Source organism: Pipistrellus hanaki (genome assembly GCF_964339955.1).
Source record: "Pipistrellus hanaki genome assembly, chromosome: 2".
In the NCBI taxonomy this organism is placed as follows: Eukaryota; Metazoa; Chordata; class Mammalia; order Chiroptera; family Vespertilionidae; genus Pipistrellus; species Pipistrellus hanaki.
The window spans coordinates 113,508,169-113,526,120 of record NC_140504.1 but is presented as its reverse complement, the minus strand read 5'-3'; the positions used below and the strand labels follow the sequence as shown (position 1 = coordinate 113,526,120).

The 17,952-nt window shown below is 44.5% G+C and overlaps 1 protein-coding gene across 10 annotated transcripts in view; it reads left to right on the top strand.

Annotated features, from left to right (window-relative positions):
- The window catches only part of SLC22A23 (solute carrier family 22 member 23), a 174,031-nt gene that overhangs the window by 24,683 nt on the left and 131,396 nt on the right, over nucleotides 1–17,952 (top strand). For 9 of the 10 annotated variants that reach the window (XR_014794038.1, XM_084873124.1, XM_084873126.1 and 6 more), the window contains exon 2: nucleotides 14,930–15,033. The exons of the other annotated variant lie outside the window; for it this stretch is intronic. Coding sequence is in view for 8 of the 9 variants with exons in the window: in XM_084873124.1 (XP_084729250.1) it covers nucleotides 14,930–15,033 (104 nt within the window). In the remaining variant the exon portion in view is untranslated. The remainder of the gene's footprint in view (nucleotides 1–14,929; nucleotides 15,034–17,952) is intronic. 10 annotated transcript variants of the gene reach the window in all.

Sequence of the window (17,952 nt, the reverse complement as noted above, 5' to 3'; positions counted from 1 at the left end):
CTCGGAGGCTTTGCAGCTACTCTGGCTTGAGAGGGTCTCTGCCCCCCTTTCTCTCTCTTCTTGCTGAGGTTCAGATTGTCTACTCTATTCTCCATGTGTGTTTCCCACCCGCCTGGCCGTGCCCTGTGTGGGCTCCTGGGTCTGTGCCAGGAGAATCGGTTCACAGTAGCAAGTGGTACTTCTCAGGGAGATGGTCTGGCATTGGCTGAAGAACATGTTTTGAGCTGTATTTGAGGAAATACCTTGGTGAGCTGCCTATCAGTTAGCATGTCACCAGGATGTCAGAGGCACCCTGAGTGGAAGGGGAGGCCCTTTCCTTGCTCACTGTCCTGGGGCTCGGCTGCCCCTTCTTCTCCCACCCGGTGGACTGTGCTGCCCACCAGTGCGCTCTGCGGGAGCAAGCGGCATGGCCATGCTTTGCAGTCACATTGCCAGGGGGGCACAGTGTTTTTAGGAGATTGATAGTTCAAGAGGAAAAAAAAACCACATAAGCACCCTTTTGGGTATAGGATGTGGTTAGCTTTTGAGAATAAACTTACTTCTTTTCCTTTTGATCAGAGAAATAGTTTGTTGAATGAATGATGGTGGGCCGTCTGGGAGATGGCTCTGTGCTGCTCTCCTCAGTGGGCTGCTGGAGGTCAAAGCAAAGGGCATTGCATCCTGTGCAGGTGAAGGACCCAGAAGGAGTGGAGAACCCCTCCAGCACCCCCTGGCTGTGATTGTAGCAGTACACCCTGATTCCCCCACTCCCCCCGCTACAAACCCCCCCCCCCCACTCCTTTTCTGTTCTGGAGCTGGCTATGCACACAGGACGTACAACTAGTTAAATACCCCTTAGTTTGGAGCAGTTAAGGATAAGGTTCAATGAATAATGCAGATTCTCAAAGTCAAAACCCTTTTAAAACCAGTTTTATTATTCTAATAGGCAAATGTTACTTTCCAACAGACTTAAGCCCCCAAGGAGCTGCTTAAATGATTGACAAAATTAATGAATCATAATAACCTGTGCCAGTTACCGCGTGAGTCATGTTCTTTACATTATATTGGACTCATAGCAAAGCTATTGAAGGTTTTGTGACTCCTCTATTACAGCTATTGCAACTGAGGTCCCCAGAGGCGAAATAACTTACCCTGGTCGTAAGACTGCCAAGGGAAAATGCCCAGGCTCTGACACTCAGTCCATCTGGGTTGGAATCTGCACTCTCACCACCATGCCCAGCTGCCCCCACAGTTGCATCTGGGCCCTGGGCCCCGCCCCTTGGTCAGTCCCTAGATTCAGGCCTCCTCCAGGCTCTTGCTTATCCATGACACCCTTCCTCAGAGGTGGTGGTGAACTACAGTCCAGCCCAAGTGCAATGAAGACAAAGACCAAATGGGTAAAAGTTCAAGAAATTGGGCTGCCCTCGTGCTGGTCCATCTGTTGAGTTTAGTGGGCCAGGTGCGTTCTGTGTACCTTTGCAGCGGGCAGGTACTGGCTGTCCTTCAGGGAAAACTGGAAGTTGTACGGCTTCCAGTTTGAGTTGGACAAGGCAGACAACATTAGTTTGAAGAGGCCATTTTACTTCACATCATTCTTGTCCTTTCAAGATGGTTAGACTGGTTGGAACAGGAGGAAAACTGGTTTGGCTTCTCCGATATTCTGATTCATAAATTATAAAAGGGATGACTATTTGACAGGAAGCCTGAGTTAGTCTCAATTAAAATGTTGAGTTGATTTAAAAAACACACACGTGGTAAGCGTTTTGGACTAGAATGAAGGTAGACAGAATGACCGTGCGGTTAGGAATTGGATGTTCACCTTACCATCTTGCTCAGCAGTAATTGCCTAGTAAGGCTTGCAGGGAGAGCCTCGCGTTCCTGTGCGGCAGGGTGACCTGTCCGGAGGTGAGATTTTCCATGGAAGCTGGGATAGAGCCACTGAGACTGGGGAGACGGCTCTGCCCACGCTTGGCTCAGCGGCATGCTCTGTTGTTTGTGTCACTTCACCTCTCTGGTCTTCAGGTTCCTCATTCTTATTGTTAGGAGGTTGACCTTGACTTTTTCCAGCATTTCAAAACTAAAATTCTATAAAAAATAAGAGACAGTTACTTCACAAGTCATTTTTGTTTGGTCACATAACCATGAAATAACAGCAAGCCTGTCCCAGTTCTGGAACACTGTGCCTCCCTATGCATGAGTGTGTTGAATACCTGGAGACAAATGCTGTGAGCTGTAACAATTTAACATAAATCAGAGAATTGTTTCTATTTGCATGAACAAGGGCTGTTTCTGTGAGTTTATTGGGGGTGGTGGTAGTAAAGAACATGAGTTCTAATCAGACCTGGATTTATAATCTTCTTCTTAAGCCATTTGACCTTGGACTAGTTGCTTCACCTCTCTCAGCCTCAGTTTCTTCACCTATAAAATGGACACACTGGTAATAATGCCTGTGTCACAGGCCTGTTGTGATAGCAGAATGAGAGAGCTTAGTCAAAATGGCTAGCAGACCATGGTAGGTACTTAACGAATCTTAGATTCCTTTCTTCTTAGAACAATGCCTAATTTATATAATAGATTTGTTTTATTAAAAGAGAATTATTCATTGTTTTAAATAAATTTCTCTATTACCCAATATTCTGTTGGCTTTTATAATAAAACTAGAGTTATTTTTCTCTGGGTGAAAATTACTAGTAGTGAAAAGTTTGGCAGAAACATTTAAAAACTATATTGGCTATATAAATTTTGTATAATAATTATGTATGAATTATTTAAATTAAATTATAATCACAGAGAACAAAGAATTAAGAAGGTACTTGGCACAGTGAACCCAAGCAGACACAAAGAGCATTTGATTTGTGGGAGTGACAGTTTCTATAGGACACTCGCTTCCTTTGCACCTCCTCATTGCAGATACTAGCTTAGGGACTAGGGATAGAAATCAGGCAAAGTCCCTTTCTTTGAGGAATGTGATTGCTGGGTTGAAAAATTTCTTATGAAGGGTCAAAGAGTTTCAGCTTCGTAGGCCATGTGATCTGTGTGACTCTACATAAGCAGTTGTGGTTCATAAGCAGTCAGGGACAATACGAAATAAATGAGTGTGGCTGTGTTCCAATAAAACTTTATTTACAAAACAGGGGCACGGTCCTGTTTGGCCTGCAGACTGTAGTTTACTAACCTCCCGAGCCAGTGAAAGAGAGACTTGTACATAGTCAGCAATGATAATATATTGTGATAGTCTGGGTGTTTATCATGAGTACAGGATGCCATAGAAGTACAGAGAAGGCTCACCTGATCCAGCTTGGTAGGAAGAGAATCCTTCACCTGAGTTTATTAAACTTGATAGAAATATGAAAATGTATTCATTTGAATCTTTGTAATTTTGTACCTCTTTCCCTTTTCACTTAATTATAAAAAAAAAAAAAGGCAATATATGCCATTGAAAGAAAAAAAAATGCAAGAAAATCTGCCCTACTCTCATCCCTAGGTGATAAACAATGTTAAATAAATAATTTTGGCTGAAATGCACTTTATCATTTGAATAATCATTGATCCAGAAAAACTGGCGAGGGGCGGGAGAGCAGGGGGAAGGGGATGTGGACATTGTGGAGCAGATGTTGAAGAGCAATTCAGCAAAGGGCATGAGGCTCTTTGGGAGCTCATGAGCACTTTGGCATGGCTGGCTCGTGCAGGGTTGGCAAGCAGAGGGGCAGGCATGTGAATGGGGGTTGACAGATGGAAGGGATGACTCAGATCATAATGGGAACGTAACAGGGCAGTGTTGAGTCCGAGTCTTAGCCTGCCAGTAGTGGGAAGGGATTGAGGCATTTGCTACTGGAAAGTGAAAGATGATTTTCCTCCTGCCTCTGAGTTCTTCCACAATTGATCACACCTGTGTGATTATTAATCTTTTCATTCCTGATCCTACTGTCAAAGTTCCCGATACTTGACTCCTTTCCAGATGAGTGGGATCATTTTAAATGTTAATATTATAGTCCAGTTTTGCTCATGTACTTTATTATACCAAAGGGTATCCTCTATTAACACGTGGAACAACTTCTTAATTTTTTAAGTTAGAGTCTTCCAGTTACTTACTATAAATTAATGTGCTTGAAGCCTGTGAGTTGATTTCTCCTAAGAGCTTTAGTGGTTCCTCCCATTTAGTGCTTATAGCTGTGGGTTTTCTTTTTTCATTTTCTTTTTTTTTCTTTCTGATTTTTCAATAGGCTCCTTTACTTTATAAGGCTTACTTTAAATTCCCCTTTTTAGGGGTAGTTGGTGAGGGCCATTAGTAAAATATGAATTGCAGAAGTTGGAATGACTCTTTAAGATTTTTGTTGCTAGAAGGGCATTAATTGCTTATTATAATCTCTGCTGCCTGTGGGATATATTTTTAACCTCCCCAAATGCCATCAAGGGCAGTGTACCAAATGAATAACATTCAGTGATTTAAACTTCTGTTTAGAATTCTGTGTACCCTGTTTCCTTTAAGAAAGACTAAAGAAAAAAACCGAGAAATAACCCTACATCAGTTCCCTTGGCCTGTTTCTGTTTCCCTTTGAAATTGTCTTTGAAAGAGGTCTCTATTCCTTTAAAAAAATGCTCAGATTCAGTAAGATGGGAAGCCCCCATGTCAATAATTCAAGCTGTGATTCCCATTTCAGCAAAGCCCAGCAGGCATTTAAGAATATTATGGAAGAAAAAAGAAACCTGACAGAGACCACTGTGAGAAGGGGTCAGAATGAACCCAAAATTGCTACATAAATCGAAAAAGGGACCATGTGAAGTTCAAGAAATTTAACCAGCTTGAATGCTGTGGTTCTGGAGTGGGCTTTCTGCAAATGAGTGGGAATGCAGGTGCCGGTCAGGTGTGCCTCCCACCCAGCGTGAAGAGGTTGCAGTAGATTTTTGGTATAACTATTTTCCTCAATGTGCTATGTGTGCTTTGTTTGTTTGTTTGTTGTTGTTTGTTGTTTTGTCACTAAGGGGGGGGGGGAAAGTTGAGCAGCAATGGATAAAAAATGGAGATACAAAATAAAACAAACAAAAAAAACCCAATAACAACAACAACAAAATTATCCCGAAGTACCTGGCAAGGATATTCATTATGTCATTTTAGGAAGCTTGCAAGGATGCCAGCCTAACTGGCAGCTGTGTCAGCTACTGTTGAAAGTGGATCTCCTAAAACTGGAGGATGAGCTTAAGAGCAAAAAGCAGCGAATGATTTTCAAAATACATAGCATGGTTTACATTTTGATAGTCTTTTAGGAAGGAAAAAAATCATATACCGATAGATAAGAAGTACTGAAAAACACAGGGGAGCATAGGCTGCCTGAATGTTGAGAAGCTAATTGTAGCTAATATGCTGCATCAGGCCTGTTTGTAGGGTGTTCCTTTTGTCTGTCTGTGACTAATCTTTTAGGGTGAACTTGTGCATGCGAGTGCCTGGGTGCGTGCGTGTTTGTCTGCATTTCTATCGCCTCCAGTTGAGAAATGCAAGGCGGGGCGAAGCTGTGGTATATAGAACAGTGGTTCATGAGAGGCTGCTGAAATGCTACTTTGGGGGAGGGAAGTGTTGCAGAAGATTGTTGACCCTATATTTCTCTAAATTTCTACCACTCATTCAGGAATTTTGTTTTACTTAAGCTTGGCATTCTACGGGTTATTATCCCCTTTGTAGTGCTGAGCAGAAGTGTATGGTCCTTTTATCTCAGCTGACTGTCCTTAGGTTGTTAACAGATGACTTGCACAGGGATGGGTAAACCCATTTGGTTTCTAACTAAACAAGCTCAAGTGAGGATCTCCACCACAAAAGGTGAAACTTGGGGAAGATTTTTTATTTAGTTCTCCCACCCCCTTCCCCCCCAAAATGTGTTTGCTTTAGTCAGTGTGCATAACGTAAAGAAAATTCAGGCTATGAAGACTTGATTTGCTCCAAATTGCTTCCCATACAAGCTTCCCTTAGGCCTGAGTTCTTAGATTGTGGTAAAATGCATATTCCTGAAAAGGCTGTTGTTTTTTATCTTTTTACTAGAAGCCCAGTGCGCAAAATTTGTGCATGGGTAGGGTCCCTAGCAGCTGTAGGCTGCTGGCCAGGGCCTTCCTTTCCCAGCTGCCTGCTGCCTGCCTGAGCCTTCCTTTGTTCCGCGCCGCCCCCTGGTGGTTAGCGCATGTCATAGCGAGGGCCTAAACTCCCTGTCATTCGAACTCCCAAGGGGACACTTTGCATATTAGGCTTTTATATAGATGATTTTGTCTTAACACTCACAAACATCACTGCCTCCTATCACCGTGGGTATTTATGTTACTAGTATATTTATCTATATATATTTCTCTCATTATAAGATTTATAAATGAATTGTAGAAAATTTGAAAAAGTTAAAACTATAAAACTTAGTCTTTTTTTAAAAAAACCTTTATTGTTGAGATTATTACAGATTTCCCTCTCCCCACCCCCATTGCTCTCCTTTACCCAGTTTCCACCACACCCCAGGCCTTCTTCACCTTATTGTCTATGTCCATAGGTAATGCATATATGTATATAAAGTCTTTGTTTAATCTCTTCCTACTCTCCCCCCCGCATTCCCCTTCTCTCTGAGAATCATCTGTCTGATCCATTTATATGCCTCTGATTCTATTTTATTCACCAGTTTATTCTGTTCATTAGATTTCTTATTCATTCATTTTTATTTTTAGATTCAATTGTTGACAGGTATATTTTTGTTGACATTTTGTTGCTCATATTTTTTATCTTTTTCTTCTTTTTCTTCTTTCTCTTCTTAAATAATACCCTTCAACATTTCACGTAATACTGGTTTGGTGATTATGAACTCCTTCAGCTTTTTCTTTTCTGTGAAACTCTTTATCTGATCTTCAATTCTAAATGATTGCTATGTTGGGTAATCTTGATTATAGGTCTTTGCTATTCATCACTTTGAATATTTCTTACCACTCCCTTCTGGCCTGCATAGTTTCTGTTGAGAAGTCAGCAGGTGGTCATATGGGCATTCCCTTGTAGGTAACTAACTGCTTTTCAGATTCTCTCTTTGCCTTTAGCTTTCGGCATTTTAATTATGATGTATCTTGGTGTGGTCCTCTTTGGGTTCCTCTTGTTTGGGACTCTCTGTGCTTGTTGGACTTGTAAGTCTATTTCTTTCACCAGGTAGGGGAAGTTTTCTGTCATTATTTCTTCAAATAGGTTTTCAATATCTTGCTCTATTTTTTTCTTCTGACACTCCTATAATGCAAATGCTGGTATGCTTGAAGTTGTCCCAGAGGCTCCTTGCACTATCTTCATATTTTTGGATTCTTACTTCTTTTTGCTCTTTTGGTTGGGTGATTTTTGCATCCTCATATTTCAAAAATCATTGATTTAATTCTCAGAATCCTCTTCTGTTGAATCCCTGCATATTATTCTTTATTTCAGTCAGTGTATGCTTAATTTCTGAGTGGTTATTTTCCATTTTTTTTTTTTTTTGGAGTTTTCTAGAAGATTCTTGAGTAAACTTATAACCATGGTTTTGAACTCTACACCCAAATTTGCTTTATTCCATTTCTTTCATTTGTGACATGGTTCTTTGTCTCTGAATTTTGGCTGCTTCCTTGTGTTTGTTTCTATGTATTGGGTGGAGCTGCTATATCTCTTTGGGTTGGTAGAGTGGCCTTGTGTAGTAAGTGTTCTATAGGGCCCAGTGGCTCAGCTCCCCAATCACCTGAGCTGGAAACTCTAGGTGCACCCTTTGTGGTAGTTGAGACTTCTTGTAGTTGAGACTTTATTGCCAATTTGTTCTGAGGACCAGCTGTAATTACAATGGAATAGCTGCTGTGCAGGAGATACCCCTATGGAGCAGAACTTGCTTCAGTGGGCTTTGGTGCTCACTGAGTCTGCCCCTTGAATGTGTCACTTATGGATGTGTAAAGTTGTAATCTGGTATGGTTTCACACTGACCACTGGGTACATTGGCTCTTGGGTCTCCAAGGAAGTGCAAAGTAATACTGCCTGGGGCCACCCAGCAGGAGCTACAGAGAGATCTTCAGATTCCTCCTCTTTGTATTGGGTTTGGAAGTGCCCAGAAGAGGCCCAGCTAGGAAGCAAGGCAGGCTGGTGCTGGTGCTGGATCTTAGGCATTTTATTGATAGGTGGGATCCTTGACCCAGCTGCAGCTTGTTTGAGAGGTTTTAGCCTGAGAAAGGACAGACCATTCATATGCAAAAACCTCCACACACAGCTTGGGTGGGGTTGTAAATTGGATGAGGTAGGGTCTCTAAGGGAATCACCAGGGCAGAGCAAACAGAATTGGCTGCCAGTCAGCCCTGAGACTAGGTTGGTCCCAGTATAGGAACAAGGATCCTTGCAAGCACATCTATCTGGGAGAAAGCTGCTCCCGAGTTCCTGCCCTGATGCCAGACAATCCAGTTCCTCCCCATGTATGTCTGTGATTCCAGAGCCTTTCCCTGGTGCTGGAGCTCAAAGGAATCAGGATCTTGTAAGTTCATTTCATGGTGCCAGCCTTTAAAGAGGAACAGCTAGGTCTCCAGAAGCCTCTGAGTCACTTAGCCCCAATCTGCACTGGTTTTTACAGCCCATAAGGACTTCTTTTCCCAGCTCTGGGTCCCTGGGTTGGACCCCTTGCTCCTCATGGGTAGCCTCCAGAGAGATGATCTCCCTCCCAATTAAAAAAGCGGCACATGCTGGTGCTGGACCAGCCCATTCTGCACCTCCACACCTCTTACCAGTCTCAGTGCACTTTCTTCTTTACTTCTCTAGTTGTAGGACTTCCATTCAGTTTGCTTTCCAGTAGTTCTGGATGATGGTTGTTCCGTATTTTTGTTGTAATTTTTATGTGGTTGTGGGAGGCGGCGAGTACAGGCATCTACCTAAGCTGCCATCTTCCACGAACCTCAAAACTCAGTCGTAATTCAACCCTCCAGAGACAATCACTTCAAATTTTTTTGAATGTTGTCTTTGGATTTCCCCTGCACCCACAAACAACCATTTACTGCTTTCTTCTTCGGAAGCTTTCTCATTACATTTTATCATGTATTGTTATTTGCCTTAATCATTAGTTTTCAAAAACAAAATTTTAATGGCCTTACAGTAATGTTGGACATTTAGTTAAGTTCCCATTTTTTTCTCTTACAAGTTACAACTTGGACATTATTATACTGGGACCCCTGTGGGCATCTGATAATTTCCTTGGGGAAAGTTCCATGAAAGGGAATTGCTGAGTAAGGAGCGCTCACTCTTTAAAACAATGTCAAGCATATTGCCAATTGCCTTCCAGAAACACAGTGCTGAGTTTATATTCCAAGCACAGATTTGTACCTCTTTGTTTCGCCTTCATCTTTGGGAAATTAAAAAAAAAAAAAAAAAAAAAAAAAAAAAAGGAATGTTGAGTTCTGATTTTCATTAGTAGAATTGAGGATTTCCCAAGTATTTTTTAGCCATTTATATTTTGAATGTCTGGGTGCTTTACTTATTTCTAGTTTGAATATTAGTCTATATTGTTATGAAAATACTTATTAAATATGAATGATATTAACCCTTTGGATATTGTAAGGGAGGAAAAATCCCTTTTTTCCTTTACCCTCCTAGGTTCTGTAGCTGGGATCCTGAAAATTAGACTGATGACAAACAAATGAACAAGAGAAAGCTTATTCATAGGTGTATTTAGCATGTACAAACTTGGGCTTATGTAGCATCTTAACAAAAGAAAATAAATCTGTAGAGAAGTAATAAGATAGAGGAAAGGGGGTTTAGGCTTTTAGGGGCAGCAAACTTGGAAAGATAAATATATGAGGAAAAATAATGGAAAATAATGGTCATTTTAGTAAGATTGTTTGCAGACCCATCTCAGGACTGACTCCATCATCTTGGCCATAAAATTTCCCCAGGAGCCGGGATGATGGCAGCCCTCGCTTCTCAGAGTGTCTGCTCTTAGTCAGATAAGCAAAGCTTTGAGGAGGCTTCCTTCTGCATCTGTTGACACTCATTTGCCTCCAGTTCAAATCATCCTTATGCCACAGTGGCATCTTTTGGGCTGGTACATTCTGATCCCCTACAATATATTTTACAAATTTGGGACTTTATTATTTTGTTTATGGTATTTTTGATGCATGGATTTTAAAAATGATTAACATGAATAATAATTAAGTAGTCACAGTTAAACTATTATAAAATCTATCAGTATTTCCTTAGGTAGTTTTTTCACCTTAGTGTTTATCTTTAGGAATTCCAGCTCCACTTCAAAATTGAATAAGAAATGTTTCTTTTCAATGGTTTTTCTTTTTAAAAAATATATATATTTTATTGATTTCATAGAGGAAAGGAGGAGAGAAAGATAGAAACATCAATGATGAGAGAGAATCATTTATCAGCTGCCTCTGCTTACACCCCCTCTCCCCCCCACTGGGGATTGAGCCCACAACCCAGGCATGTGCCCAAACCAGGAATCAAACCATGACCGCCTGGTTCATAGGTTGACGCTCAACTACTGAGCCACACTGGCTGGGCTATATTCTTTTTCTTTTGTTGTCTGTTTTTATGTTCCTGTTTTTACAGTTTAGTTTATCATAGTATTATTGCTGAAAATAAGGTTATTTTTCTTATCTCCCATTTATTTTCCATCTTCATTGGAATTTTCATTAGTTTTCTTGATGAATATTTCTTTGCTCTGGCAAGTCAAGCCATTAGGCTATTGATTTGAAAATTGATAAATTTTATTTACTTTAGTGCATCCTTAAAAATATATGGGTAAAGAAAAATCTACCAGGTTATCTGTAACCTCTGCCTTTTTAATTTTTTTTTTAATGGAACATGTGCAACTAAATATGAGAACGCCTTTAGGGTTAATTTTCTAACTATGCAGTCTTGGCTCATAAGCCTCATGTGGCATCACCATAGACATCCCTGGTCTTCGAACAATGGCAAAGAAAACAAGTCTATGATTATGAAATGGTGCTGAGACTTTAACGATTTTATGATCTTGTTAGAACTGTTGATAAAGTGTTAATGTGCTTAATTAGAGGACTATTTTCTTTGTTCTGCAGGGAATGGATTAGAGGAAAGCCAGAGTTAATGCATGGAGACTCTGGTATTAGTTCAGGAAGGGGGGATGGTGACATCCAGTTCTGCAAACCCCATCCCTAGGAAATTTAATTAGGGAGTAGGATTCAATTTGCAGATAACAGATACCATACTAGACATTGAAGGAGATAAGGATCAAACACAGGGGAATCATGCTCACTACAATGCAGGAGCAGCTGAGGGCACAACCTCTGAAAGGACTCTTAGGAGAACTCCCTAGACTGGCCTGCCTGTGAAACTGAGTCACAGCCAGGAGTCTAGGGACCGAGGGACCACTGTTTAACCTCTGGCTCCAAGGTCATACCTTAGCAACCTCCAAACCAAGTCCTCCTGCCAGATCTGAGCAGCAGAATGGATGTCCCACTTATTCCCTGCTTCACACGCTTCCTAATTCAAGTCATCCCAAAAATTAGAACTAGGTTGTGCACTGAAAGTTATTTTGGATTGTGCAGCTGATTGGCAGAACCTACATCACATTTAAAACCTTAGTTATAAGGGAGTCTCGAAGTGGTGTTTTTGTGGTTTTATTTTATTTATTTTTTTGGGGGGGGGAGGGGTTAGTCTCCCAGCCCCACACCTGGAGAATGGTGAGTGAACCCTTCCCTTGCCCATGAAGCAGACTATCCTGGTGCAAGAGTGTGTGAAAGGGAGAGCTCCTGCAAGTGGTGACTGAGTGTTCAGGGAGAGGGGATGAGGCGACTGATAACGTCAGAGATCAAACTAGCTGTACTGAGTCCTGTTTTTTGCACGTTTTAGATGTTTTAACATCCCTCAGGCTTTGCTTGTGAAATGACCAATTGCCATAGTGGAGCAAGCAAATTTTGAGAGCAAGTTCATCTCGAAGCTTCCTTATACTTCTAAGATTCCTTGGAAGATAATATGTCTTAAGTATATTTTCTTTACTCAGTACATTTTTGTAAGTACAGAAGTAGAAGTCAAACAGGAGATGTTGTCTCAACAACTGTGCCACCAGCCCCCTCTCAGGCTGTGGAATGTGCCTGGGGTGGCCCTGCAGGCTGTAAGGGTGCTGTGATGGGCAGAGCCACAGGCATGAGGAACCTCACCTTGGGGAACCTGTTGGGCCTGCAGTGAGTTTGCTTGTAGACTCAGGTATGCCTCCTACTTCTGTGCCTGACTGAGGGGTTAATGCACCTATCACATGCCCATCTGGATTCCTGGCCCCGCCCCCAGACCTAAGCGGGTGCCTGAGAACTCTAGCAAGGCTTTCCCTGCCAGCTGCGTAAGTGCCTGTCTCTCGCAGCATTTTCGCTTCCCACTTCAGTGTTGTCCATTGGTTAAGGTGCATTGCAGAGGCCAGCGAACTTCTGGTTTGGCAGCACCTAAATTGGGTCTTGGCTGCCCACAGCCAGTCAGGTAGAGTTGCTATTCAGGTGGCTGGGTTCACTGCAGTGTTGGCAATTTCCCCACCTCCCTGATGCTATTATAAAACCCTGGCTTCCTGGCATCTAATAGAAGCATGATGTGCTTCTTTGTATCTATCCCTTAACCTCAAGTAAACTCATCTGCTGGGTGGAGAGCTGAGCCCGTGACTCCCTGCCACAGAGCCAGCATCTGGTGTCCTCCCTCCTCAGGAGCCATCTGTGGCCAGTTGTGCCTCTCTTCTGCCAAGAATGTGCCAGGCTGAGGCACAGGCAGGTGTGGTGTGATTGCGATATTGTGATTACAGGTGTGGTAGCACCTCCTCTCCCAGGTTAACCAGCTGTGCTGATAGGTATAGCTCTTTCTCTGAAAGACTTTGTGGGCAGGTTCCTGGGCTGGGCAGCGAGGAGAGAAACCAACTCAGATGGCCTCAGTGTGTAAACCCAACTCGGAAGCACACTCTCCAGTTAGGGTGCTACAACTGGCAGTGCAGGCAGAGCCTGCATTCCTGAAGGGGTTGATTATTAAGAATATGTTTTCTCCTAGAAGTAATATACACATGAATGTTGGTTCTCCAGATGTGCCATCAAAAGCCCACTTAACTCATAGTCTATTTTCACAATTCTGCATTTGCAGCACAAAACAATAACCAGTGTACTGTACAGAGTCACCCAGGGTCAGCTGCATGCTGCAGCTGAACCCAGCCAGGCCTGCAAAGCTCAGTCTTTGGCTTCAGAGTGGCAGGAAATGGCAGGGCAGGCCCTCGGTGATCAGACATGAGCAGGCCTCAGATTCACCTGAAGGGCTAGAATTTGCATCTCTGTCGCATTCCCAGGTGGCGCTGATGCTGCTGTCTCACCACCTTTGAGGAGCACTGGGAGAGATGTGGGAGGAAGTTACCCACCTAAAGAAGTCCTGTATTTGAATTGCAAATGACAAGATTCTGTCCACCCAGCGGTGCCCCACTCCCCAATTATCCACTATAAATGAGGCTCTCAGTCCATCTGTCAGTCTGTCCCTTTCTTCCTGAGCCTGGTGTTGGCCATTGCTCTGGAAGCCGATGGTAGAGGAGTTAGTCACTTTCCTAAGGTCTCTGGAAAGTCGGCCATACCTTGGGGACATCAGTGAGCAAGTGTGTGTCCCAAAGGGTGCAGGTACACTGTGACAGGCACCTGCCTTCCTGCTCTGCCTGGGCCAGGTGCCTTTCTCCACAGTCTGAGCCGGAGTCCAGCTTTTCCCGAAGCCCATGGAAGCTGAGATCCACAGCTGAGGACTCCTGGGGGCTCCATCAGGTTTTCCAGAAATTGACCTGAGCTTACCATGCCCTTTAAGGAACTCCTACATTTATACTCTGGGTCTCAAGACAGATAGACCAGGGGGAGATATTGAAGAAGGCAGAGCTAAGATCAGATCTCAGCCCAGCCTTCCACACAGCCTATGCCACCCCCACGAATCCTGCTTTTGCTTCCAGAACTCCCTCTGTCTGACAGTCCCCACGGCCTTACCCATCCTTGCACCTCCCCAGCTTCCTGCTTCACTCCCCCTCTCCACTGACCTGAGTGACTAATCTTCCCAGGGCTGGAAGCTTTAGCCACTTCTTTCCCTAAGATGGAGGGTGTCAGTGCTGCTGCGGGTGACACGGGTGGTGCCACCGGCAGAGGCTCCCCATCTGCCCCTTGAGCCCCACGCAGACGGCTGTGGATCCCGTGCTGTGTGCTCACGGGGGCTCCCCTGGGACACACGCCAGTTTCAGGGAATAAACATGGGCTTCTCTCCTGTGCCTGCGAAAGAAGGAAAGACAATCGGAGGATTATTTTGTTTGTTTATTAAATAACAACAACACGTAGTTTCAAAAATAGTCTATATGTTTCACTTACTGATTGATCAGCTTTCTCTCCAGGTGAAGCAGATAGCTTTAGAGTGGAATATGGAAAAACACGACATGTTTACAAGCAAAATAATAGGGATGCTTAAAGTTGATACCTGGACACCTGCTATTAGCCCTCTTTATTTTTGGCTACTTAGGAAGTTTGGGGGGATGAAAACACAAAAACTGCTTTTAATTTCCTCATGTCATTATGACACCTGGTGTAAAAAGTTGGCGGGGCCTTCCCGCCTGCCGGGCCCTTCCCACCCGCCTGGCCCTGTGTCACTCGCAGGTGCTGGTGGCCAGGAACGCAGCCTCCTAGCTGCTCCAGGCCTTCGGGTGACCTTCCCAGGTGACCTGGAACAGAAGGAGCACCATCCCCAGGTTTCACGGGGGCACTTACTGCAGGTCTTCATAATCTGCCTCAGCCTAACGCATTACACTGCCTGCTGTGGGCAAATTTACTTCTCATTGTTGGGTTTTCCTAAACACTGAGGAGCCACCTAATGGTATATGTGGCGTCACGGTCCTCACCACAGTTATGTTTGCCCTTGTGATTGACTAGGACTGGCACCTGTGTATGCTTCTCTCTGATCTGTTTTTTATTTGCCCCTCTCTAGTGGGATCTTGTGTGTGATAATGCCTGGAAGGTCCATATCGCTAAGTTCTCCTTACTGGTTGGATTAATCTTTGGCTACCTAATAACTGGATGCATTGCTGACTGGTGAGTACCAACATGCCCACACACAAACCTTGGGAAGCCACTGCAAGACTTTGCTGGCTAAAGAGGAGTGGTCAGTGTTAGAGGCTGCTACTGTCTTTTCTCTGCCCCATGTGATGTTAGTGCCGGAACAGGAACTGAAGCCATCACCTGGAGAATTCAGAATGAAAAGAATTGCCAATGCCCTAGCAGTCCCTTGTGAAGTGAGAATTTAAATTCACTGCAATTCTTTAGCTGCAAGAATGTGGCAAAGCCAGCCAGCAGCCGGCAGCCTGCAGCCCTCTCTCCTACTGACAGTGTTTCAATAGGAAGAGATGGAGGATGGAGGCCCAGGGCTTTCTGGGTTGAGCCCCGATGGCTTGGATGTATAAGACACATCAAAAAATGGGGAGAGAAGGACCTAGTGAACTTATCAGGCCACACCTCAAAATGTCCCACAGACACATTTAGAGAGGGACAGACACTCCTGAAGTTGGCTTGGCCGGGAGATGCCTCTGTGGGGTCCATGGGGAGCTGGGCCTGGAGAAGCGGCAGCATTTGGGTAACAAACAGATGGGCATCGCAGGCAGAGGCAGGGCAGTGACCAGGTGAGAATGAATATGCTTTGCCTGGATGGGTGAGGAGGCCTGAGGGCTGGAGCAGAGTGCATGGTGCAGAATGAAGTGATGAGGTTGGTGAGGAGGGCGGGGAGGTGTAGCAGAGACGGAAATGATAATAATAATAGCAACAGTGTTAGCAACTGAGAGGTACTGACTGATGACTTTTGCCGGGCACTGTGCTAAGTATTTCCACATGTGAAGATATTCCATCTTCACAGCACCCTGTTCGGAAGGTACTGTTGTCACCTCTGTCTCAGAGTGGGAAAACAGAAGCCCAGACGTTTAAGTAAAATCCCCCAGTGCACTCAGCTTTCAGGTTGGAGAGGCAGGATTTGGGGCTAAGTCCCCTGGGTCAGAGCCTGCCTCTTTTCGAGTGTGCTGCCACTGTGTCTCAGGCCTCCTGCGGTCACAAGGGCAACGGCAGCAGTGACACGTCTGAGTAGGGAGGCAGCTGCCCAGTGTTGACAGGGTTTCAAGTAATGTGACTGCTCAGAGAGAGGCGTGGGCTAGCTATTCCCCTCAACGTTCCTTTATCTGTCAAGGAGCTGTTGTGTGTGGGGGGGAAATTCTTGGGCCAGTAACATAAGAATGATACAGAGCAAACTCCTTCTGCCTGTGCCTCCCATGGAGCCCTTTCCCTTTGGGCCGGGTTAGCTGAGAAAGCTGGCCAGCAGGAGCCCCCAGGAGTTTGGATACCACTTTCAAGTTCTGGACATTTCTTCCTAAAAGCTAGCATCTATTTGAGAGTTCCTGGCATTAACATGTGTGACTTCCTATGTGTTCAGAATTTGCTTAATCGTGATTTGTCAATGTTTCTTAAGGACACATTCCCCGGGGACAGTAACAGAGAAGCTGTGAGTGAAGTGGCCTCAGGAAAGCTGTGCACCGCCCCTGGGGGCTGGCGGGTGGGGCAAGCTCAGGGGCTTTCTCCTAACCAAATACTAGAGCTTAAAGGTTTTCAGAGTAAATTGGATGGATCGAAACGATATACTCCAATGTTTTAACCACAAGGACTTCTATTTCCCTAATGGGCATTAAAATTGGTTAGGAAGATACACTCATGTAATTCACATCACTTCTTCCTAAAGAAACGCAGACTGGACTTGGGTTCCAGTTTCCTGTTCAGTGAATTTATAGGTAAAGCAGATATGGGCCTGTACTAATATCCGTCTGTAACGGGGTTTAGCTTACTTAGGGCTGGTTTTGTGAACTTCTCACAAGCACAGGCTTTTGGCCTCCCTGAACACACACCAGGCCTGGGGACAAAAAGCAGAAGTGTTTGGGTCCTCCTTCAGGAGCACTAACCAGTCGATGTTGCAGACTCGCTTTGCTGAGGCCCGGGGGTGGGTGGGGTGCAGTGGGTGATGGAGAGACAGGGAGTGCTCTGTGCCGTGGCTCTTTGAGCATTTGAGTGGGCCTCAGTTGCACTTGGAAAGTTTGGTGTTTTTCACCCTTAGTTATTTAGTTTTGGCACCGTGCTCACTTTGAGAGCCTCACTGAAAAGGAAACGGACACGTGTAGAGGGAACTGCAGATTCACAGCTGGCCCAAGTCACGTCAAGTTGAGGAAGTTGTCTGAGCCGGGGTGAGCTCTCTGACTGCCGTCAGCACATAAAATGTGAAGTGGTGCACTTTGTCCTTTAAGACGTTACTACTGTTCCCGCACATGTTTTATGTGGGAACGCACATGAACTTGTTTCAGGAAGTGCTAGTTTAGATGTTCGAGGAGACAGCTGTGGCCGTGAAGTGGCCAGATGACACCCCTCCCCACATGGCTAGTTCTTATGCTAAACATTTGCATTCTCACCCCAGGAGCCCTTACCCCTTGCCCTCTAGCTCCTGGCAGAGCCCCTTTGCCAGGAAAGGTAACATATTCCCAGGCTCCAGTGTTTAGGGTGTGGACATCCTTGGGGGCCATTATTTGCTCAGCACGGGCCTCGCTGATAAAGCCCTCCGTGTCTCTGCCTTACCAACCTAGGGGTGTGTTTTATCCCTCATCCTGCATGGGGTTCTGCCCAAGGAAGGCAGTCCATACTAAAACTCCAGGGGTTCTGACTGACACTTGTTGACCATTTGCTAGATCACTTGCACTTACTTATCCCTGACAGCAAGCCCATTAGGTTGGCACTGAGCGGCTGTTCCTAAAGAAACAGGAGGCCGGTTCGGACAAGTGTGGTCTTTCTCGTGACCGTGTATGTAGTTTATACGTGGTGGGCCTGGATAAACGACCAAGGGCTCTGACTGTGAAGATCATATGTGCCCCACAGTTCCTAATAGTAATTTTATTCACTGACTTAGCAATCATTTCGAAGGAGAGATTTAAA